Here is a 24,981-nt window from a genome sequence, read left to right as displayed (position 1 = left end):
GCTTGGTCTAATCTTGTTGCAATGCCTTCCTTTCACAGAAAACCTGACAGTCACTGCTGTTCCATAAACCATGTTATTGAGGGAAGTGTTAAAGTAGCAGCCCAGCTCGATGCTCCCCCTAGTAGAAAACCAGGAAACCTTGGGCACTAGTTTCAGTGAAAAGTAGTTTTCTGCATTTTTTCCCATGTCTTCATCAATTCCAGTGAGGACAGAGGAGGGAATTTTATTAACCTTATTGATTCTGACTCAGAGGCGTAATTACTTTCCAGATCTTTATGGGCTATATTAGTCTGTCAGCTTTCATTTTTTGGTTTTCCTCCCTTATTCCCTCAGCTTACACTTCTATTCTCTTTGTCCTCCTGTCTTCCTAGTAACTCTCACCATTTATGTTTTTGCCCTTTTTCTGCTATTACTGTTGCTGGATTCAGTAGCTGCTAAGGAACACTCATTTTTTATAAGCCATCTGCTAAACCTGAGCAGAGGGTGCAGCATCCCTGAGGTTTCTCCTGCAGAATTTTCCTCACCCCAGTGTGGCTGACAAGTCTGTTGTAGCATACTTTGAACTTGTCAGGGTGCCTTCTTCCTGTGCTACACTGGAAGATGTGCAGTTACCAACATTTGTCTTTGCTTGACACAGTGAATGCACAATTAAGAAGTGTTTTTTTTTTTTTTTCTAGACAGCATGTCAAAGTAAAACACTGTAAAAGACAAGTCTGAACTGATCAGAAAGGCTTATAATTTATTGAATCTGCTGTGTCTCTGGTAATGTCTGAATTGCAGAATTTCTTGAGCTTGACATTACAGCTGACGTGTTCTGGATGGGGCTCAGCAGACAGGCCCTTGAGCTGTGTGAGGAGCAAATGCTGAGGACTGGTGTGCTGCTAGGAAGGTTTACCATGGTCACACTGGTACTTGCTGAAATCCAGCACAGGGAGCTCCTTCCCGGGCTGTTGGGGAAACAGGAGGGATTTTGAGACGTTTCAGTGCCTCTCCTGCCCTCCAGTGCCAGGGAGCAGCCAGTGCCTTTGGTACGTTCTGATCATCTTTGCAGCCTTTGGAGTTAAATGTCAGCATCTGTTTGTGGTGTCCCACTGTCAGCAACCTGGGTCTGAGGTTGAGGGAATCCTCTGAAATAAAGCACTTTTTCCTCAGGAGGAGTTTTCCTTCAGGCATGTGGAGAGGGGCATGGCAGGCCCTTACCCAGAGCTCTGTCTCCTCTCTCCTGGAGGGCAGGTGCTGTTCCCTGTGTTCCCCTAGCTCCAGGTGTGCTGTTGCTGCAGGGAGCTGCATCTTTCTGCCTCCAGGGGCTCCTCTCTTGCCACCATGGAGCAAATGGGCAAGGGGAACTACAGCTGCAGGCAGGGGGAAAAAAGCAGGGCAAGGCATTGTCTGTGTGTTGCATTTCATGAGCCTTGCAGAACGCTCTCCCAGTTAAGGTCTGCCCTGTCACGTGCTGGTCTTAGGATGTTGAGTTTCCATGTTCTGTCTGAATATATATTGCAGTGAGCATTGGGATTTTAACATTCTTTTTTAAAACCTTGCAGCTCCAAAGATTAGGCAGCGCTGCCGAGCTCATTGAAAGGCCTCGTGCTTTTGCTGTATTGCAGAGCTCTTAAACAGCCTCCCAAATGAGTGGGGAGGGATGGGATAAAGGACTGATGTGCTCTAGTGCCTCAGGCCCGTGGCTACTGCCAGAGAGGCTTGTTTGAACATGGGTAAGAGCTGTGTTCACATTTTCTGTCTTCCCTCAGCACCTTCTCTTTTTCACTCTTTGCCAAGAGTAAGCTCTTGGGAGTGCTGTTGTGAGTAGTAATTCTTACAAGAGGCATAGAAATTTAAAAGCTAAAAGGCCTTGAGGAAACACAGGACTTCACTTTTTTTTTTTTTAATTTTAATTGCTGAATGCGATATGAGCGTAACTTCAATGTTGAGAACACTCATGTTTGTGGAAAACTGACATTCTATGCAAATATCTGGAGATTTAATTGGTATGTGCACCATTTGGGAATGGGTTTTTACACCATCTATCTTTCCCTGCATAAATCTAATCTGGATCCTGTCTTGTCTATGAGGAAATCCATTTAGTGTTGTTTATGGTGCTATTAATGAAAATAGTGCTGTCCCTTTTGCATTCATCTGCTCAGATTGTTCCTTTTCACATTTTCCCTCCTGCAGATAGATATATGGCTATATTAATTAAGAAAGCATGTCTGATGCTGTTATTTCTGGCTATGGTGTTTAATTAGGAAAAAAAAAAAAACAACCAAAAACTGTGTTCTGTTTAAAGATGTGTAATTACAGAAGTTAACATATGTTATGTCACATCAAAACCAATGTCTGAATTATGAGTGGCTCGGAACGAGCACTCAGTAAAAGCTGCAGAAGCACTTTATTGGCTTGATTTATGTGACTGCCTTGCCTTTCCTGAGCCCTGCAGTGAGGATCTAAATGTGCTCCTACCCACCTTTGTGATACCAGGCTGTGGGCTGAGAGTAGTTAAGATCTGAGTTGTGGGTGAGTAAATATTTTCTGTCTTGACCTGGAGTCAGTCCCGTGGGCTGGGAATGGGCACTGGAGGCTTCGGCTGGCAATTGCTTTGTGTTGCTCTGCTCAAGGATTAGTGTCAGGGAGTTGACCTAGTGCATCTATCCATGGGTGAAACATCTTATCCATGTTCCAGCAGGCTTGTTTCTCCACGGGTAGCGTGAGCAGCAGATGGTTTACTGGTTGTCCAGGTGTGGAGGCAGAGAGCTGGTGCTCGGAGGGATTTGGAAGATGCCTGGGCAAAGGCAGAGCTCGGTGGGGATGAGCTGGGCTCTGTCCTGGGCCGACAGGTGGCAGCTCACAGTCAGAAAAGAGCATCTCTGGGTGAGCAAGCCCTGCCATGGCTGTGTTTTACAGCAGTGCAGGCAGCACGGCCCTTTCTATTCCAGTGCCTGCCCAGAGCACAGTGAATTTATTAAGGTAAGGATTTATAAGCCTGAAAGATTCCTATATCAGTAGGAATAGTGTAGAAAGTCGAGATGAATTTGCACAGCAGAGTGTTTCCTCTGCAGTCCTGCTAATGGCATATCGCTGGATCTGCGAGGAATTTTTCATTAAATCAGTTTTTGGAGTTTTAGTAAATCAAAATGTATGAGCAGAGCAAAATCTTTTCCATATCAAGTCACTAAAATCCTCAAATAGAGCAAGCAGTGGAAAAAATGCTCCCTTCTCATATGTCTGTAAACACACTGGTGCCTGTGTTGTTCTTTGATGAAGTATTTATGTGATGAAGTACTTGTTTAATTTATCTCCATCCACTGTTGGTACACCTGCTCTCTGATTTCTGATAACATGGGATTGCTTTGTATTTCAAACCAAAAAAGAACAGCTTCATTTCTGCTGTTGAAGTTGAAACTTCTTAATCTTTAATTTCTCTCTAAGCACATTGCTTGCAAGTTGTTTCCTCAGATGTATGGAATGTGGCTGAAAATTGATAAAGCACCATGTCTTTTTCACACCCTCCTTTCTCACACCCCTTATTCTTTTCCTCTGAGCACTTTCACATCTGATGGCTTTTTTCAGTTCACTGTATTTCATGACTCTGACTTGTCTGCTCAGAACAATTCTGCCAGGAGGACTTTGGCAGTGTTGGGGGTTTTTTAATGCACTTGCTGCATTGTCTAACCACAAGCCAATTCACACTTTTTGGGAATGATCTGACACCTTTTTTTTTTATAATTTGTCTTGAAATAGATTGGGATGGAATGTTTAGGGCAAAATTTGTGTGTTAAAGACTGAATTCTAGGCTGCCTTGCAAAAATTGTTAAATATATGCTTTTGAGGCATAAACCACGTTTAGGTCTGACTAAGCCAGAGATGTATTTGTGAGCTTGGGGTAGGTTTTGTAGTTTGTGAGCTACCTTAGCTGGGATGGGGATGGGTGGTACCTTGGATGGTGTATTTGTTCTGGGGCTTAGCTGTTTGTTTCTCCTGGCTCTTTTACCACAGGAGAGGTGGTTCTGCTGGAGTGTGGGCAGGGTGATAGTTCAGAAACTGGCTTGGAGGGAGCTCGTGTGAATATATGCTTGTCACTTTGATCAGGCTTGTGCTTGCTTTTCTTAGTCTTGCCAGTGAGTGGATACTGAAAAATTCTAACAGCAGTGCTTGGAGCTTTTAGCATAGAAAGCTCCTTTGGGGTGAGTTATGGTGGGAGTGAAATGAGGAGTTTCATTCTATCTTCTGCTTAATCAGTTTTCCTAAGTTACACTGCTCAGGGGTGCTCTGGCAGGTCCACACCTCCCAGTGTGACCAGCCCAGCTCAGGTATCACAGTGATGGGAAGAGCCTCAGTGTGGTGATGAGGAGGGCACTGATGTTTGCTCATGTGGCTTTTGAACTGCAGGGCTGTGGCACCAACTCCTCGAGCTGATCCAGGCTCGTCCCTTCTCTGAAATGGAATCAGAGAGAAGCATTAATTGCAGCAAGCAGTTTGCAAGCAAAATGATTCTCTGGGAAGTGGCTGTGGAATGATCTCTTCCAGAAGTGGTGTGGAGCATCCCAAGTGTGGGAAGGCCATTGGGGTCCCTGGGTAGTTGCCTTGGCTGCTCTCTCTGTGAACTGGACTAAAAAAATATGCACTTCTGTATCTCAGAGTGAGTGTAGGTGTGTACCTGGGCTGCTGCATAGGTTAGATAAATTCACACTGATACACAAAGCAAAGCCTGTAGCTTGGGCCGGTGTTTTAGTGATTTTTCACCCCCTGGGAGAGCGGTAAATAGTCTTAGATTGTAAAGATGGGACTGGAAATTGAGGTCACAGTATAATATGCAAGACCTTTTTTTTTTTTACCTTGTTTACTTTATGCCGGGCTAAGTATTTCATATCAAAAGTAAATTTTTTGTGCAGTTTGTGAAATAAATAATGGAGAGATCCTGTTAAAAATGGATTGGCTGGCTTCCTTATTTTAATATTAATAAGGCAGGTTGCTACAATAAAATTAGCTCTGCTGCTGTTTGTCACTGTACTGCCAAAGCAATCGAGTCTAATGCCATTCCTTCCTGAAATAAATCCCCAGGAGAGCAGTATTTGTGCTGTTCTGAAACCTCTAACCAGGGAAGTTGGAGTAGGACTGTAAATTATGGACACTGCAGATTTTAATCTGGGATTCCCAAGTCTGTCTTTGGCCTTGTGGCTTTCTAGCTGCTTATGTGAGGTGTTTTAATGTTCTTTACACGTGGGTTTTCTCTGTTGCCATGACTAATGTCCAGCTGCTTGGCTACCATGCTAATGGGCAGCTTGGTGATCATATCTGCATGGTGTCCTGGTCCTGAAACCTTCCTGACTGGGGCAAAACATCTGAGCTGTGGAGGTGTTGGGAAGGATGAAAGTTTGACAAGAAGGTCTCACAGATATGGATGCTTGGCAGAAAGATTTTTGAATGTAAAATCTGAAGAAGGAATAGAGATGGAAGCAAGTTTTGATACAGAAGAAAAGAATTGCTGAGCCAGCCTTACTGGATAACCAAGGAGGCAAAGGGTGTGTTAGTTAGAAGGGGTTTTTATGGCTCAGAGCAAAGGATAAACCCACCCCAAACAAGAAGATGTTTTTACCAAGCAGAAAGCACAGGCAAACTAGCCTGCCAATGTTGCAAGTAGAAAAAAGGTCTCAGAATTTTCCACTGCACGACAACTGAAAACCAACTTCTAGCTTAAACTGTAATGTACTAACTTTTAGTGACTGGAGAACAGTAACATGAATATGGTAATTATAGCAGTTATGATAGGCTATAGATAATAGTTAAGGTATTGATTGGTTCTTCTGTATTAAGATGCTCAGCAAAGAAAAGCAAAATTATATAATGCAATGTGACCAAAACCAAAGGGTCTCCAGGCCTGCCTGCAGCTGGAGCTGACAGCTGTGGGCACAGCTCTGTCACCCATAACCCTGGACTGCTGTGACCTCTTGGATGTAATAAACTGCATTTTGGAGAGCCCCTGGAGTCCCACATCCCTCATTCAGGCTCTTACATGGAGCTACTTGGCTTGGGCTGCAGTGTCCTAGGACACAGTGCCTTGGTTTGGGAGCCTGGAGACAAAGGAGCAGAGGAAGAAGAGGGATGTTGGAGTTGACACAAACTCTTTTTTCTTTTTTTTTCCTCTTTTTTTTTTTTTTTTTTTTTTTTTTTTTGTTAAAGATGAATCTGTGCCTTTAAAGTAGAAGCCCTTTTCCAGCCCTGCACCTCTGTGATTTATAGCATTTGTTCATCTGAGCCACAGAGCAAAAGGGAACAGGCCTGTAATACTGATACAGTTTGGTATGTGACCAGAAAAGCATTTTTGTGCTTATGAATAATAGAGACACTCATTGTAATAGAGGCCCTGTCAGCTGGAGATATTTAGGTTAAAACAAGTGTTAGGGGGTTATTTGATCATGGTTGTAGACACACTTCTGTTGAAATCTTCATTTTAGGCAAGATTAAATCTCTTCATTTTACAGTTTGCATTGTTAGTTTAGGATCCAAATTGGAACTACATCCAAGCTTTGCCTGCCAACTGGATCTTTTGAAGATTTTCCTGAACGTGGAAATCTGTGAAGCAGGGAAGCACATATGCTTAAATACCATCAAGGTCTGTGGGTCCAAGTATCTGCCTAAGTGTTTTCTTGCAAACAGTCATGTTTCAAATAGGCTTTTAAAATTCCTACTTAAAAGAAATGTCTTGAGAGCCTAAGAACTGGGAGACACTTTCAGAATGGCAAACATCCATTCTGAATAACCAGGTCTTTGCAGTTCTGTGTTATTTCTACTTCTTATGACATGTTGTGGTAAAAATGTTTGGAATGATGGGTTGTGTTTATTGTGTGTAATTCCTATAGACTGCATGAAAAGGAAAGCTCTACTTTAAATGGTATTACTGGCATCAGAGGTAAAACTACCCATGTCTTCTTCCCCTCTTAATTTGCAATCTGCAGGAGTCTGGGCTGCAAACGGAGAGATCTGTCTGGACATGTGAATGATCTCTTTGTGCAAGGGGCTGGGGGAGGTGGAATTCCCCGTGTTCCTGGGAAAGAGATACAGCAAATGTGCTGCAGGAATTTCATGCAGAAGATGAAGGTGTTGGCTGGTGTTGGGTTTTCATCTGCAGCAGAAGGAAAGTGGGACAAGATGAACAAATGGAAGCTCTTGGCTTCTCTGTTCTTCCTTCCAAATTACTCTGGAAAAAGGCAAAACAAGCAAGACAGATGATACAACTGTAGCTGGGAGTGCCTCTGTGGAGTCCTGGTCTCTGCCAGCTGCAGGATTTTTTCTTTTCCTCAATCCTGCCAGACAGGAAATGCTGGATGGAGGAAAGAAAATAGCTGGGCAAGCACAGGCCCACTATTTTGTCCCTGTATAAGTTATTGATTTACAAAATGGGGTCTCAGGAAGACACTGCAGGAGCTAAATCTTATTTATGTTCTTTGACATATTAGAATGCAGTCAAAATACATTTTTTCCCATCTGAGTAAAAAACATGCTTGCTGTCTCAGGAACACTGTGTCTTCCTGGGTATGGAAAATGAAAGATGGGAGGGGAGACAGCTCACCACATCACAGCTGAGAAGCTGATATGTATTCCACACTTCTCTACTTGTTTAGGCTGTTCCCAGTCCTGTGTTCTAATTTCTCTGTGCTGCTGGAATTGACTTCATTTTAGGGTGATTTTCTTCTTTGGCCTGAATGTCTTGTATGTTCACTGATGGATGACTTGAAAATATTGAAACTAATTAAACCAGTCTGGTATCCTTTCCTGCTTTCAGTGTGGAGATGATGTGCCTGAGAGCCAGGAAGGCCCAGGTGAAGCAGGAGCTGAAGGCAGAGTGGATGTTCGCTACCTGCAGTGGTTGCACGGGAGGCTGAGGTTGCAGTGGTGCAGTTTGCACGCTCAGCACCAGGAGCAATGCAAACTTTTGCACAAGGTAAATGATTCTTCTAACTCACCGTGACATAGTTGATTATTTAAAAGCCTTGTCAGCTGGAGCTAAATGTACAAATTATTCTTGTTTGCTAGTTCTGCATTTTCTGTAGGTGAGAGTGAATCACTCTGAATATAAGCACCTCTGTCTTTCCCCAGTGTGGCAGAACCATGAGAAAATGTAGCATGTTCAGTGTTGGTAAGGCTGTAATTGTATAAAAGTCTCTTTTGCAGGTTGGCACATTAGTCACTTCTGCAACCAAAGGCTGCTGCTGTTTTTCTCAGAAAATGCCTGGTAGAAACAAGACAGAGCATTCTGGCTCCCCAGACAAGAAGTTGCAATGCAGAACTATAAGTTCACGGGAAATGTGGATTCAAAATGTTAAGCATAAATATTGAAAGTAATAGCAAAATAAAATGCAAAATCTCTCTCCAAAGTACCAGGGGACATCTCAGCAGAACCCAAAATTTACCTGCTTTTATATCAGGAATCAGTAATGGTCCCTACACTGCTAAGGTTCCAGTTATCTTCCTGTTCATGAGTGTTTAGATGCCTGTCTAATCACAGATATCTGGGAGCATTATATCTGTTTAGGATGGAACCAGCTTTCAGTCCCAAAGCCAACAGTGGTGGTGACTCCAGAAACAAATTAAAAAATTCTTAAGTTCTTAAGATAGTCCTAAAAGTTATTATGTAGTGCTTTCCCTAGGTTCCCCTTTTCCATTTATATCTCTTTAAATAACTTAAATTGAGACAGCTATTACTGCACTCAAAACCTTCAGAGAAAACCTTTTTTTGAGACTAAAAATGGTTTGGGGAAATTTCTTCCCAAAGTATACATCAAAAAGTTGTCAGAACCATCTTCACCTTTGAATGAAGATGCTTTCTTGGTTTTAATCCTGTGTCTGACAGCAGTGCTAAAAGCTATAATGAAGTTACATTTTTTTCTTTCCATGAGCTAGTTGCTAGGGCAGATGTCTGATAGACAACCCCAGTGAGTGTGTGCAGCATCCAAAATAACCTTTTGCTTCTCACTGACCACTGCTGATGTGCTTCCCTGGTGTGGGAACAAAGGGGGCAATTCCCTCCAAGTGCCCGTGCAGCCCTTGGCTTTGTGCACTGTGATCACAGACCCTGCTGGGGCTGGGAGAGCTGAATCTCACATGGAATGATTGGCATCTCCTCCCCCTGATAAACTACCTCTATTTAAGGTAGGCTGGTTTTTCCAGTAGGTGAGGCAAAGGCCTCCATAACTCATCATCAGTGCTCTGATTTATGTGAGACTTGACAGTAACAAATCATTAGGCAGCTCCAGTGCCTCAGCCTGCAGTTAATGAGGCTGAGGAAGAATTAAGAGCAGGTCAGACCTGGGGCTTGAGTACAAACAGAGATATTCTCAGCACTCCAAATGAGCCTCTGAGCTAATGGAGAGATGTGCTGATGGGGCAACATGCTAAAAACTTGTTGGCAGGGGAGATGAGAGATGATGGCCCTCCTGTGGAAGTTGCACTTTGAAATAAACTTGGACTTTTTTTGCCCCCTTTTGGCTATCTAAGGCAGAATGTGTGTGACGGTGTTCACAGGGGTTTTCAGGTGAGGGAAGAGACGAGAACGTTGACTCCATGTTCAGAAGGCTTGATTTATTATTTTATGATATATATATATATATATATATATATTACATTAAAACTATACTAAAAAGAATAGAAGGAAAAGTTTCATCTCAGAAGGCTAGCTAAGCTAAGAATAGAAAGGAATGAATAATAAAGGTTTGTGTCTCGGACAGAGAGTCCAAGCTAACTGGGCTGTGGTTGGCCGTTAATTACAAACATCCAAGATGGGCCAATCACAGATGCACCTGTTGCATTCCACAGCAGCAGATAATCAATGTTTACATTTTGTTCCTGAAGCCTCTCAGCTTCTCAGGAAGAAAAATCCTAAGAAAGGTTTTTAATGCAAAAAAAGATGTCTGCGACAAATGTGTGCTAAAGTTAGGACAGTCAGACAACTGCAAGAGGCAGGTTAGTTATGCTGCAGGTCCCTGGACCATGATTTCCAGAATCTGGAGGAATAAGCAGGAGGGAGGTGTGTGTCTCTGTTCATCCAGTTTCCCAAAGCTGTCATTACTGCCTTCTCCAGCTGTCACTGCTGGGTGAAGCTGAAGGCAGCAGTGGTGATTGTCACAGTCAGAGTGCCACCATGGGGGTGCACAGAGGAGGATGGAGCTGAGCCCAGCTCCTCCACATGTGAACCCACACTGGCATAATGTGTGCAGCTGTGGGAGTTCTGTTCAGAGCTGTAATAAAGTGCAGTGCTCTGATTTATACTTTAGTTTGAATTAAAAGCAGGAGAATGGAAAGGTAAATGTGGCTTTGGAAGGACATCATTACAGTGCCACATTAATGTTAGCATTTAGGGTAACAAAATATAAGATACTTGCACAATTTAACAGCTGTATAAACAATAGTTGATATTTCCTGACTCTTTCTAGAGAAATTGCTTTTACCACTGCATAAATTTCAAAACTTTTAAACTCTTCTATGTGTTAGAAGACTGAACTGACCCAGTATGACCTCTATATGAGTTGCTGCTTTCCTCTAATAAACCACAAACACAGTATGCAAAAGGCTAATGAGTGTTATGTTTTTTAATTATGTTGGCAGATTTACAGAGGGCTTTCTGTACAAAATGATAATTAGGCTTTTACTCTCTCTGTTTAATAACGTAGCAGGTTATGTGTCTCAGCTGTGGAACAATCTTATTTACTGCTCATCAGGAGCTAGAATTTTTGTCCACTGGTGGCGACACTTCTGCAGATTTCATTCTGTGACTCACACAAGCTCTAAAATGCCATTTTCTCTATTTGGGCCTTTCTGAGAAGAACACCACACAGCTGGAAAAAAATGTTCTTACTCAGAAGATGACTGCCCTTCCTTCCACTCTGCATTTTTTAGTATGAGTATTGCCGTGCCCTCTGTCTACTCCATCCTGCCTGCAGCCACCTGAGGTTGGTGGGCTGAAGTTGTGCAGTCCCCAAGAGAGGGAAACCTCCCTGGAGCTCCAGCTGCTCCTGTGCTGGGAGTTGCTTGTTAGGTGGCCTGCCTGGCTGTTCCTCTGTGCTGCTGTTCAGTGCCTTCAGCTCCCACCAGGCATGTTGGAGCTCACAGAAGCACACATGTCCTGCTGTAGGAGGGAGACTTCCTGAGGGAGATCTTCGCCTCTCAGTTTCTGAGGAGGTTTGCAGCCTGAGGCAATGAGCTGTTGAATAACATTTTAATGGCTTCTCAACATGGACAGGTTGGCTTGCTTTGAAAGTATAATGTAGTAATACCATTCTAATTCCCTGGAAATTCTCAGTGGTACATATTTACCTGGTGTGCCTTCAAATGCATGGGAACGTGGAGAATAAATTACTGTGTTCAGGCACGTCTCTTGGTTCCTTCTGTTCTCTTTCTTCTTTCTGTCAAATGCCAGAAGAATCTGTCTGCCTGAGTTTTGATCCCTCTTGAATTCATAGGAGAGAGCAGTTGTTTTTATTTGGTCTTTGAGTTGCCATTTTGCCTTAGAAAATGTCAATAAGAAGCCTTGCACGGTTTCAGCAAAACAGGAAGGAACCTGTATAGTTTAAAACTTTCATTTTTGGGGGGCTTGCTTAAATGCACTGTGCCACAATTGGCATGTTATAAAAAACAGAGGAACAGGTGAGTTTCTACAAAACTGATGGATATCCTGGGGATATTTTCCATCCTGAAGTAGTGAGGGTTAGATCAGGCTCAGAGATTTTTTTTTAAGGAGGTGGATATCTGATTGTGAGCTGTGCATATGGGTTAGTAAGAATAAAATAAGGTTAGATGGAATTCTCAATGATAGAGGAAGAGTTTAACATAACTGGAATTTTCAGATCATGGTAAAGCAACAAAAATGGTTTCAGTCTGCTTGGAAACTAAGAGCAAGAGTTGTATTGTTAGTAAGAATGCAGAGCAGCACTGGGAATTACTACCTACAAATGGAGTGGTTTCTTGTGCCTCTCTAAGGTATTAAAATATAAAATAATTTATCTGTTAACAATATAAAATAATATGTAGTGGAGTAGATTGAATGGGTTGTATCTGTGTATCTGAGGTAGAAAGAGTAAAGGACAAGGACAAAGTCTTGATCTCTGAATAATAGAGGGCAGGGACTGGTGCTGGGTAATTACCTCATTGTCAGTAATTTATGAGTGAGCTAAACTGCAATTGTTAGATGCATCTGTAGCTTGACATGAAAAATCTACCACATTGCTCTGGGAATTGCTTCCTTGTTTATTTATATATTTTTTGTCTGTTTGGTATGAAAATCTTTGCTTTTTTCCCCTAAGGTGAATTTGCCATTAGATCTCAGAAGCATATTCTTTAATGCAGTAGAATTAGAATTTTTTCCTCTCATGCAAACGTGTGTGAACCATGAGCAAGCCCCCTTTTCATCTTCTCTAGGTGAATTAGGCAACCCTGCAGGGACAGCAGCTTGAGTGAGCTCAAGGGCATTCAGGATTGGTGCTGAGTGTGGGGGCTGTGCCTGTGCTCCCTTGCAAAGGTTAACTCAGAGCTGCCTCCACCTCAGGGGATTCCAGTGCCCAGGAGCAACAGCTGGGCATGTTCTGCCTCTCACCCTCTCACCTCTGCTTCTGCTTTGGTGCTCTTTCCCTCTTTCAGCCTTGTTTATCTTCTGTTAGGCATCAGTTAGAGATAGCAAAAATATAAATACTGGATTATTTGGGTATCCATCCAGTGTGGTCTCAGGGGAGCACCCTACTCCTCTGTTGTTACAGCTTTCCTGTGTTTGCTTTGGGCTTCACCCAGGGATGCTGCTGCCTTGGAGAAGGGGCTGAAATTCCCTGCTGGGGCCGGGGCCCAAGGGTTTGGCAGCCAGAATTACACAAGAATGCAGCAGGGAGAGAGGAGTGGCAGTGGAAAGGAAGAACATTGTGTGGGGAGGTGCTCTTTTATTTTTAAACTCGCATAGCTCTGCACATGTGACAGATGGTTGTCACCAGCAGTGAGTTTTGGGAAAGGAATGCTAAAATATTCTGAAGTTTCATGGAAGGGTTGATAATTACCCAGTGCCTGTCAACTTTAAAATAGTTGTCAATACCCAAGTGTGTGATAAAGTTCGTATTAGAATAAAGGAAGAAAAGCAGGAAACATTCTCTGTCTTCTGGCAGAAATATTAATGAAATATGAGTGATTGTCTGACAAATGTGCACTGCTATCTTGTTTGGCAGCTGCAGTTATTACAGTTACAAAGGGATCAGCTCTGAATAGGAGGAATTGCTTTTTATTGTTCCCTTGACTAACTTGGGAAGCTTCTTCATCAAGTAATTGATGATCCTATCACCAGTGCAGCTGGGACAAGGTCTTGGTAAGCAAAAGCCAACAGTATAGAGCAGCAAAAGAGAACCTTACTGTAACTAGGTAGCATTTTCTACTTAAAAGAAAGAAATAAAAATTATTCTGAGGGTATACTTTAGCTCACTTCAGACTGCTGCTCTCTGTGTAAATGGTTTCTCCTCTCATGCCATGCGCCCAGCCGTGTGTGCTGTAAGGAAAAAGACTTCAAGACAGGATAAAGAGAGAAACCTTCAGTTTTCCTGTGGCAGCAGTGGTTGCAATTCCTGCCTGTGGTTCTGGCAGTGCTACCAGATGCAGCATTTTGTGAAGTGTTGTGGTGCCTGCTCCTCCTCTCCATTCTGTTGGTGGTGGCACTCACGCTTGTCCATGTCCACAGGAAAGGCTTTGTGAGCACTGGTCACATCACCCTGCCCACCCACACAGCTGTTGGGTGGTAGTTAATGACCTTGATGGTCTGCTCCTTGCACTGACAACTGTCTTTTAAATCAATCTGTTCCAGATCCATTCATTCACCAGTGGCTCCCACATGGACCAGAACCTTGGACATTTCTCTGTCACAGAAGCAGATCTCATTAGACATCCAGAGAACTACAAGCAGGTAATGCTTCTCCTGTAATTCTTGGATGCTCAGTATGCTTTACACAAACATTGTGAAGACTGCATTCCTTTTAACATTTTTTTAAACTTAGTTTCCAGCAGAAATAAGGGCTTATATGTTGAATTTTCAGTTTCTTCACTTATTTGTATTCACCAAATTTGGTTTGATAGAACACAAGCCCAAAGGTATCAGGGTAAGTTTTATAAAAGCTGATAGACAAGAAGTGGGAAGAGACCTGACTGAAAGTGCCACAGGAGAAAAATCTTGTAGAATAAAACACTCCAGATAAGTTGGCTGACTTGCTGTATCCTGCAGTAACCACAGTCAGGCACAGTGTCTGCCTGTGGCCCTGCCTGAGCAAGACAGAACCTCTTAGGAAAACATCATTTTCCCCAGTGTACTGTTTTTACCCTGAAGGATAAATTCCTACTGCTCTCAATTACTCAATTATCATTGGTGTTTCAGTTCATTATCTGAACTAGTTAATTCGCTTCTTTTAATGCAGTATAATACATTTGTTTTAAAAAATCACTTTCTAAAAGTTCATTCAGTATGAAACTGAAACAAGATGGAAATTTCAAGCTCATCCCTAACAAAATCAATATTTGGCAAATTTCTGCAGTCTGTCCACACCTGTTTGCTCAAAGGAGATATTCTTTCTGCTGTTTGCTTAAGAATGAAAGTGGGCATTGTAAATATTCTGCACAAAGAAATTCAGGAAAGTAGATTTGAAGGTGGGAGGATAGTTTTATGTTCAAAGCCCCTAAAGTAAAGTGCACGTTAATCTTTCATTGCTGAGTATTTCTTGCATGAACAGTTCATATCCAGCCTCTTGGTAAGATTCATCTGTTTAGAGCATTTTCCTGGAAAACTACTGTTTTTCTGGAGCAAGTGGCCTTAAGTCAGCTTGAGATTTCTTTTTCACTTGTGCTTCACTCCTGTGGTTGAATCAGCAGCTCAGAGCACACAGCAGCACCTTGCTCTGTGCTCTTCCAGATTTTAGCAAATGCCTGTAAAGGTCTGGCAGGCTGGTATTAGAAACTTCCAGCTCTGCAGAGGGACTTTGCAATGACCTTTTTCCCCAAAGCCTTACTCTGAGTGTGTCACTGATCTGTTGCAATGAAGCTTAATGGTACTCTTGGTATTTGGTTTTGACTGCTTTGGTAATGAATCAGTGCAGGAGCTTTTCCTTGCATTCTGCTCCCTTTCCTGGATGCCTGCTCCAGGTGTTCTGTTCAGGGCAGGCTCAGGATGAAGTGGAAGGAGTTTTTTTCTGTGTGGTGAGCATTGTGGTTAGGTAGAGTGCTGTAGTCAAGAAGGTTTAGTGGGCAGCTGTGTTGTTTAATTAAAATGAACAAAGTCTTCATTCCACCTCTCCCAGGCTCAAACAGCAAATACGTGAAACAAAACCAGGGTGATGACAGAGAGGCAGGGTGACAGAAGATGTTTTCTTTAAATAAACTACAGGTGGCCACAGTCTGTCTCCAGTTTCTGGGCTCTGACAGGTGCAGTCCCAAACAGCCTCAGCTCCAGTGTGTTGGAAATTCCTTTCTTATGTCCCTTATTGCTCGGGCTGATCCAAAATTGGAATTATTTGTCAGTATAATCAGCTGTGAAATTCTTAACCTCTTAAAGCTCTCAGACCTATTCAAGAAAGGTGTTGTAAGCTGCTCCCTTGAGCCTGATTTTAAAATAAACAGGAGAAATTGCAGGAAGTCATCCCAACACTTGAGTATAGATGCTTTTGAGAGCCTTATAATTGTTATGGCCACCATTTGAACATTCTTTGTTGATTTTGTCTCCCCTTACCCTTGTTTCCCAAGAGCAGCTTATGGAAGTCACATACTCAGCATGTATGAAGAGCCTGGTGCAGCAAGGTGGTATGGGCTTGAAAAGGCATTGTTGTTTTGAGTGTCACTTTTCCAGATGGATCTAATACTCCATATGCAAAGCGATCCTGCTTTGGTTGGAAAATGTAATAAAAAGCCTCTAATTTTCAAATATCTTGCTAAGATTAAGTAAATTATGAGTGTTTGAATGGCTTGGTTTTCAAATATTGGTGCAGATGGCAGCACTCCACCAAATGTTTTCTCCAACAACTGTGAAATTGTTTTTTTGTCTTTTCAAGTAAATGAGACATTTCTCTTAATGTTACCTCAAGTAAGAACCTGCTGCATGGATGAATAAAGAGTCAGTAAGCTTTACTATAATGCAGCCCTCTTGATGGAGGAGGTTATGAATTCCTTCTCATCCTGGGCATCCTTCAAAGCCCAGCAGTGCAAAGTGGATTGCAGCATCAGAAATTTGCTATCACAGAAGGGACTTGAGCTCTTCTTTTTTAAGCCTCAAGTTCATTTTAATCAAAAATACCCTGCGAGAGAAGTTGCTCTGTTTGCATCAAAACAAGAGATGTTTAGTCTGACAGGAAAAGTGTGATAGGATACAGATAGCTGTGAAGTCAAGCTTCACTTTATGAAATGTAAAAGTCACGCAGCTCCTTTTCTATAGAAGATGCATATTAACTTACTTAAAATGTTCTTTCCTTGGATTTTTGACTGTAAAACACTTTTAGTGCTTTTATGTACAGGGATTGTACTGGACATTATTATTCCTCTATCATCATAAACGTCTTTGTCAGATTCATAGGGCTGGAAGCCTTCCAAACCTAATGGTTTTAATTATGTTTTTCTCTAGTGAGGCATGATCAAGCTCCAGCTTCTCCCGTGGTTTGGCTGTGGTTGTGTGCCTGTGTGTGGCTGTGAGCTGCAGGTCACTGCAGAGTTTGGTTCCTGTGCTGCCTGGGGCTGGCACAGGAGGGGAGGTGCTGTTGTTTCAGCTGGAGCTCAGTTTCCACTGGAAGCTCAGAAGCTCCTTGGTCAGTGGGGATGGTTTTGGAGCTGTGGGCCTGAGCTTGTGCTGGACCACACAAGTTAGGGAGCTTGGGGGGGTCATTGCATCTTCTTGTGGAAATCTCCTGCGCTTATCACTTAGTCCAGAGCACCCTGAGTCTCTTGTGTTCTGATGCATTTTCCAAGCTGATGGATACTGCTTGTGCTCAAATGGCTCCCCCAGCAGCTGGGGTGAGGCAGGGGGCTGTTTGCCAGCCTGAAATATCTCCAGGGCAGGAATGGAGTTCTGGTCTCTGGCACTGCTGTTGATAGAGCTGGGAAGCACAACTGGGAGAGCACACAGGTGATGTGGCCACATCTGCCCCAAACTTTCCAGGGCAGTAATCCTTTCCAATGGTCTCATTCCTCTTTCTTGTCTATCAAGTCCACCTGTATTAACTCTGCACAGCAGTGTTGCCACTTCTGAAGTTTACCTTGGGCTCAGAAAAGTGTGTGTTGCACTTGAGTCATTAAATTAACTTTCTCACCCTATTGTTACTGTATAGAGATCAATGAACTTTAAATCAAAGCACCTTAGTCCTTCAGTTTCCTCTGTCTCTTCACATACTGCTTTGTATGTGGAATTCAATCTTAGGAGAGATTAGAAGTTGAAACTCGGGTCATTGGTGCAATGTTGGCAGCGCTGGAGTGATCACTGAAATTGTAATGAGTAAAGATGACACCTTTAAATGCCAGTAAATCAATTTACTGAGTGTGACAGCAAATAAATAATGCAGATGTCTGCCAGATGGACATGCAGTGAAATTTATAGAACTTGGATGTGAATAGCTAATAATTTTGTTTCAGAATTTTATGAAGAATGTTTATGTTTGTTGATCATTAACATGTTTTAAAGGTGATTTATTTGGCATAAGAAGCTAAGGTTCTTGGTAGCAAGTAAATGGGAGCAAACAAATAGTCTGTCTGACTTTGCATACATAATGTATGGTCAATTCCATGCCCATAAAAGATTCAAGTGAGCTTTAGCTCTCCAAGCAGCAGGGATTGGGTGGGATGGGGTAGGATGTGCAGGCACAGCACTGATCTGCTTTCTGGGCTGGTGATTTATCAGGAAAGGACACCAGTGTGAAGTTTCTGTATTGCTTCCTTCAGTCAGGTGGCACCCATAATTTCTTATTGGGTCATTTGAGGGATAACTGATCAAGATGTAAGGTAGGTTGTCAGGGAAGCCTAAATCTCGTTGCTGTTTCCATTTAAAACATCTGTCCCAGATGGCTGTTACAGATGGGTGACACAACAGGTTTATTCTCTGTGAGTAACAGGCCGTGGTTTGAATTCATGCAAAGCACTACAGAGCTGCTGTTCTTGCCAGAGCAAGTGCACTCACGTTGGAAGCATGAGGAGCTGACAGTCTTGGAATTCTCAGAAATGTTGAATGTGCATTTTACAGTTACTTTTTCATCAAAAAGTTGAGTCTTCAGTTGGTGTCATGGGCTCTGCACTTGCATAAAGTGCCCCTTATCTGCTGCAGTTTTTCTCTGCCAAAGAGACAAAGCAGGGATTTCAGTACATCCAAGGGACAGCACCACCTCCTGGAACGTGTGTGGGGGCAGAGCTGCCAAATCAGCTCTGTCAGCTGACACAAGGTGTTTGTCTGGCTGCTGAGCAATCACTGTGCTGCTGCATTATCTCCAGAAATGGACCCCAGGTTGTTCATCCCCTGGGATGAAAATGGAATAACTGTGGCAGGACAGTTCCAGCTGCTGTGTCCCAGGCTATATTTGGTGTCCTTGTGTTGGCTGCCTGGGGCTTCCTGGAATGTTCCTGGTGGTGACAGGCACTGCAGGCAGGTGCCAAATGAAAATAAACAGTTCAGCCCCTCTGATAAGCTTGACACCGTGTCACGGTATTGATTTGACACAGACCTGTGCTGGTATTTCTGTAATCAGCCCTGTTGTGGTCTTGTATGGTGAGGTGAAGGATATGTAACCTTATTTGAATTTCAAAGAGCCTGTTAGGGAGCCATCTGATATTTTAGAATGTCCTTCCATCTGTTGTACAAGAAGCAGTTCAAGCAACGCATTTCTCAGAGTGTAGATACCAATGGGAAAAAATGACATTCATTCTATAGGCTGTGATGCTGCTGGGCAGAAGATTTAAGGCAGGAAATGAGGGCTTGTGCTGCATGTAAATTCCAGAAAAAAGGTTTGGTGTTTAGTGAAAAAATGTCCTTGAGCTTCAAGGGCAAGCTGCCTTCACTGGTATAAATTGTCATAGATTCATGATCTTCTGTGGTGCTCTGGCAACTAATTCTGTTTGGTCTGGCCCTCAGCTGTTTATGTGTTCATTGTTTCATTCCCTTGGTAAAAGCCATAGTTCTGTCCTTTCTGTCCTTGGCTGGGATCAGTATTTTGTGTTGTAGCTCCTGGTCTAATTAAGGACAGCTTTGTCTATTTGTAAAAAAAAAATTGTGTTTTACTTTCCTAGAAGAAAAAAAAAAAAAAACAACCTGAAATTTCTCAATTGGCTCCTGCATAAAAAAATAAGATAGCATAAGAGTAGCTGCACTGGGGATTGTGAGTGTTTGTGAAAACCTGAGGTTTTCCTGGTTTGGTTTTCTTTTTGGGCCTGTTCTGTCCAAAATCCCTCCTTGGCCAGTCCTGATGTCTCAGAAATGTTCCTGGAGTTTCATTTTACCAGGAGCTGTGCCAGGCTCTGGGTGAGCTTTCCTCACAAAGAACCAGTTTCCAAGGTGGGCAGAGACTGTGTTGCTGCAGATGAGATTCTGAGGGTGGAGAACAGTTTTCCCCAAAGGAGCACAAAGGTCTGTGACAGTTCTTGGAGCAGTAGCTCAGAAGAGACAGCCAAGCCCTGGAGAATCTAAACACAATGAGATTTTAGACTTACTCTATAAACTGCTGGAATTAACTTAGTTTGAATCAGTAGTGACTTCTGACTGTTTACCAGATCTGCTTCCAGGGCTTCAGATGGACCTGAACCCTTGGATTTTGGCATTGTTAAATTTTCAGAACAACAACTAAACTGCTAGGTTCTGTAGCAACAACATTTTTAAAATTTTCTTTTACAGCTTTTTAAAGCTACAGGTTTTGCTGGTCCAATGCATCAAAATTTTTACCTGTTTCTAAGCAAGTTTGTTTTTCCTTGATGATTAGTGATGGCTGCATGTTAAATAAGTTCTTCAATGATTAAATGAAATTAAGTTTTAGAGCTGCTGACCTTTAATAAATTTCAAGGTTCACCAAAGAATTGTATGTTAGGCCCATGGACACACATGTTTTGAAAAGGTCAATTATGACAAGTTTTTTGAATTTGCATAATTATGCTCACTAGGACACTTGGAATAAAAATAGCAAATGCTTTGTCCTTTTAAAGTGTTTTCCTCTCTTCCTGTCATTAACTTGCTTTTACTAAGCCATTCCAACATTATTCATTGAAGGACACGGGGAATGTGGGCTGTGTTGGGAGCTGGAGCAGGACTCTGGGGAGGGATAGGATGGAGAGTGAAGAACCTTTTTGCTCTGGCCCTTGTCCAGTGAAGTCAGGAGCTGGGAGAGGCACATGGACAGGGATTTTGAATGAGGCATTTTGGAAGCAGGGTAGCTCTGATGTGAAAGAATTCAGATGATAGGGGTGAGAAGAAACCAAGTGAGGCATGAGGGGCTGAATATAAACAGGAAGACTGAGGTTGGAGAGGGGAATTAGGACAGGGAAATTACCCTTGATGCTGCTCAGTGAATGGGGAGGATCTGTCTAAAGCCTTGGCTCAGTGTGTTGCTCCTTGTGGGAGTCTGAGATGTCACCCTCTTGCAGGAAATGTCATCCCCCCTCCTGTGATGCTCTGAGTGTTCAACCTCCCCCTGATGCTGCAGGAGGAGTTTTCAGAAGTGTCTTTCCAAAACCATCAAAGTTAGCAGTGATCTGAAGGGGAGCACAGTTTTGGAGTGTGAGGTGTGCTTGTTAGGAGCCATGGTGAGAAATGCCTGTTTGTGTTCACCGCTGTGCTGAAGGAGGTGAGGAAGGGTGGGAGAGCCTTTGGGGGAGGAAGGAAGCCTCAGCAGCTGGGGCAGTTCTCCTCTGTCCTGGAGTGCTGCCAGACTCCTGTGCCTTTGGATTCTCAGGTTAACTAAACTTTACATGGTGTCAGAACCCAGGACATTCCTCTGGCTGCCCTGGGTGATTCCAGACCCTGGCAGGGGGCTCAGAGACCTTGGCACAGAGTCACAAACACCTGTGCCTTTGATTTTAGCCCATGGAAACAATTACCAACTTTGTGTGAAGAGTTACAAGCCACAAGGGCTTGAGCAGAATGATAGTGAATTTGTCACAGGGCGAAAAAGTAGAATTTTGGGGATTTACAATGGGGGTTCAAGGGGCAAGATGGAGGAATCTGGGCATGTCCTGTCCTTCTTGTCCTTCTTCTTGTCCTCCATCTTCTGCTGTGATGGTGACACTTCTGGATTAGTTTAGAGTAGAGACAGACTGTCTAACATAGGTGATAGATATTGGAAAATTATTGTAAATAAAGCACACATAGTTCTTAGTATAAAAAGCCAACACCACCCCAAGGGCAGGGACTATGCCACAACCCGACCTGCTGGACTGATCTCAGCAGGTCAGAGAGAGAATGGAACCGATCAGAGTGAATAAACAACCTTGAAAAGCAGAACTGAGGAACCTCCACTTCTTCCGTCGCGGGGCTGGGAAAAAAGAGACTTTTCAATACCTCAGGAGCACAGAAACCCAACACCATGCAGGGCTGAGCACGGGGTTGCAATTGTTGAGCTGTGCTGGGTAGATGTATCCATGAAATGCTTTATAGTAACTCCTAAATTTCCTGAAAATCACGTCTTGGAAGTCTCAGTTAAGGCATCCAAAAGCAATGGAAGCATTTTAGTTACATCTCCTTGTTTTCATTTCCCGTTTGCGGCCCAGCAGCGACGCTATTATCTTGTCTCACATGGGTCATTAGGGAAGATAACTTGTTTATCTTCAAGATAAAAATTCTGCCTTTAGAATGGGATTTGAATGATGTGTGACAAATAAGGCTGTGGTTTCCCTCTGAAGAACAAACAGAATAATGTGCCATTGGAAAGGAAAAGGAATAGCATGTGGAGTGAGCACCAGCCAGTCTGTGCCCTTGGTGAGACAGATTATGAAGGGAAACATTTTGGTTGCATAATGCTAGACCTTATACACATGGGAGGGTCAAATTGGTGCTGTTCAGGCAGCTTGAATTCTGGCACTTTTTAACTTTGAATGCTAGAGTTTCCAACTTTAGCATTTATCCTGCTGGGCTGTGCATTAGAGGTGTAAAACACGCTTCCTGCCATGTGCTCTGAGCAGCACTGCCAGTGAAAGGCAATGCTTTTTTCCCCCCTGTTAAATGACTTAATGTTTTGTGTTGCTCTTCCAACAACAGTTACTTTAGACATTTTACATGCATGGTAGTCAGGCTGGTGAGAAATAACATGGGAGCTGGCATTAATATTGCAGAGGAGAGCAGATCTGATGATGCATTGCATTATATATGGGGCTCCAGCACCTAAATGCAGGAGGCCTGGAGGCTCACACAGGAAAGCTTGAGGGAGCTGAATGATCCAGAGTGCTGGAATTGTGATGGTGGTTGCTCAGGAGGTTGAAAGGATGGGTTTAATATGAAGTGTACCCTTGATGCTGCTCTGTGGTGAGCAGGGTCAGGTGTGTGGGCAGCCCTTTTCTGACCCTGCCAGAGACTCCTGGACTGCTGCTTTCCCCTTGGTGCCCTGCCATCACCCAGATGGATGGTGGAGGAAGAATGGACTTTAAACATCCCTGGCTTCTGGTGGTTGAAAGGTTTATTCTCTCTCTCCAGCTGTCTCTGGTGTTTTGGTGGTGTCATGTCAGGAGCAGAATGGCTGCTGTGCTGCTGTGCACCAGAACTGCTGTGCTGTGGTGTTGTTGTGAGGGTCCCCAGGATGAGGTGAGAGATGAGAATTGACTCCCAAGTTCTCAGAAGGCTGATTTATTATTCTATTCTATTCTATTCTATTCTATTCTATTCTATTCTATTCTATTCTATTCTATTCTATTCTATTCTATTCTATTCTATTCTATTCTATTCTATTCTATTCTATTCTATTCTATTCTAAAACTATACTAAAGAAAGAGAAAGGAGACATCAGAAGGGCTAAACAAGAATGAATAATAAAAACTCGTGACTGACCAGAGAGTCTGACACAGCTGGGCTGTGATTGGCCATTAATTAAAAACAATTCACATGGAACCAATCAAAGATGCACCTGTTGGTGAGCAACCTCCAGAGCACATTCCAAGCAATCAGATAATTATTGTTTACGTTTCTTTTCTGAGGCTTCTCAGGAGAAAAATCCTGGCAAAGGGATATTTCAGAAAATATCATGGTGACTTTGCTGTGCTGGGATGGGTGGAGTTGCAGAGCCCCCAGGAAGGGGAAGCTCTGTTGGAAATCCACATTTACATGTGTGTGAAGATGCTCAACACAATCCCTTGAAGTGCTCTGTCTTCCTAGTGGGACTGCTTTGATGCCCTTTAAAATTCAGGATAGTTACTACTCGTTGCTTTTCTGTGAGAAGGCTCTGTTGGTTTGAAGCTTGGTGCACTGAAGGTTGTTGGGGTTGGAAACAGCTCTGGTGGATTTTGTTCCTTCTGCCTGTGTGCCTGGGAACCCTCCCCACCCTTCCTGGAGCAGCAGTGGGTGCTGTTTTACAAGAGGTGATTTGCTGGTTGTTCTGTATTTCCTGCAGAATGGGAGAGTGGCTACTGAGAAAACAATTTAAAGCAGAAATCCAAAGAACGCTGGGCAATTTAGAAATCATTTTTCTCCCTCACATTTCACTGCAAGGCAAGAGTAAGTGCTAGGAAAGCAAAGGAGCTGTCAGTGACAGCCTGTGCTGCCCACCCTGTGCTACATGGCAGGAACAAAGAATATTTTTCCTGCCTTTTATAATGATTCACTTTACAGGAGGAGAGGGTAGGCTGCCATGTCATTTTCCTTCCGAAATGCTGTGGGCAAATGGTTTTCAGTTCCTTTCCTGACATTTTAACATAAAACATGGTTTGCTGTAGGAGTTATTAAAACCTCTTGGAAACAGTGGATCTGGGTACTCATTTGCAAAACTGAGGCAGAACAGATTCCAGCCTTGTCATCCGTGTAAATTCAGGAAGAATTAGAGGTCAAATGGCTTCAAAGCTGCTTTTAGGCAGTGTCTGCTTGTAGCCAAGTTCCTGATCCTTCTTAAGAAAGGGAGGGCTTGGAAATCTCTGCCCTGCTGTGCACTGTGGAAGCAAGAGCAGTCAAATTGTGTGAGATAATTTATATTGGGAGTGTCTAAGGCAGACTGAAGTCGATTTTAGAAGGGAAGGCTGAAAATAAGTTTAATATAAATGACTTGCCTTTGAATCCTTTGTGTGGTCTCCTCTTGGGGCAGGCAGGGGACCAGCTGTCTTGGGTGAGGAATTCTCTCCTGAGTTCCCTGTTCATCCCTGTGGTGCTGCTGCTGCTGGTTTTACTCACCCTCCTGAAGTAGGGAGGCTTGGCTTCCAGATCCTGTCTGGAAAATGGACAAGCACTTTCCAGAGCCATGGAAAGGTGGAGGTCAGAGTGGAAGTTCAGGCTTGACAGGAGAAAGGAGAGTTAATTGAGGGAGAGTGAAGAAATGTATAAATGACTCTTCCTCATGCTGTAGGAAGAAAGAAGCGTCTGCAGGAGCTAAACTGCTCTAAATCTCAAAAGATGAATATGATCAAAACAATTCTCTTTCCCTGCAACTGGCTGTGGCATCAGATGGTTTCTGCTGCTCTGATGCCTGCTGTTCCCAGCTGGTTCAGTTCCACCTGCTCTGGGACAGGCACTTTCCACCTCTGCAGTGCCTCACACCCTGCTGCTGGTGGAGTGTCCCATCCCAGGAGGAGGCAGGGACAGGTCATTAAGGAGCTTTGAGGAAGGCAGGAGGCCCAGAGAATGAGCCTGTGTTTGTGTAGCACCGAAGGAAAATCCCAACATCCTTGTGGCCAAATTGGTTACAGGGCTGTGCATAAGGGAGCAGTGGGAAATTGTTTGGGCCACTGAGCTCAGATTGGTGTCTGGCTGTTTGTGGGCTCCCTCTGGGCTCAGCTGGTGGTCAGTACCCTTTACCAGTAGCTGGGGGCTCAGGAGTCAGCAGTGACAGCATC

General features: G+C 43.3%; 1 protein-coding gene across 1 annotated transcript in view; it reads left to right on the top strand.

The window, feature by feature from the left end:
- The window catches only part of TEDC1 (tubulin epsilon and delta complex 1), a 70,429-nt gene that overhangs the window by 11,853 nt on the left and 33,595 nt on the right, over positions 1 to 24,981 (top strand). Inside the window, exons 4-5 of the mRNA XM_058030094.1 lie at positions 7,781 to 7,939; positions 13,823 to 13,921. Coding sequence (XP_057886077.1) covers positions 7,781 to 7,939; positions 13,823 to 13,921 — 258 coding nt within the window. The remainder of the gene's footprint in view (positions 1 to 7,780; positions 7,940 to 13,822; positions 13,922 to 24,981) is intronic.

The sequence above is a fragment of the Melospiza georgiana genome, chromosome 9 (assembly GCF_028018845.1).
Source record: "Melospiza georgiana isolate bMelGeo1 chromosome 9, bMelGeo1.pri, whole genome shotgun sequence".
NCBI lineage: Eukaryota > Metazoa > Chordata > Aves > Passeriformes > Passerellidae > Melospiza > Melospiza georgiana.
The sequence above is the reverse complement of the archived record's forward strand: the minus strand, read 5'-3'. Positions and strand labels throughout refer to the sequence as shown.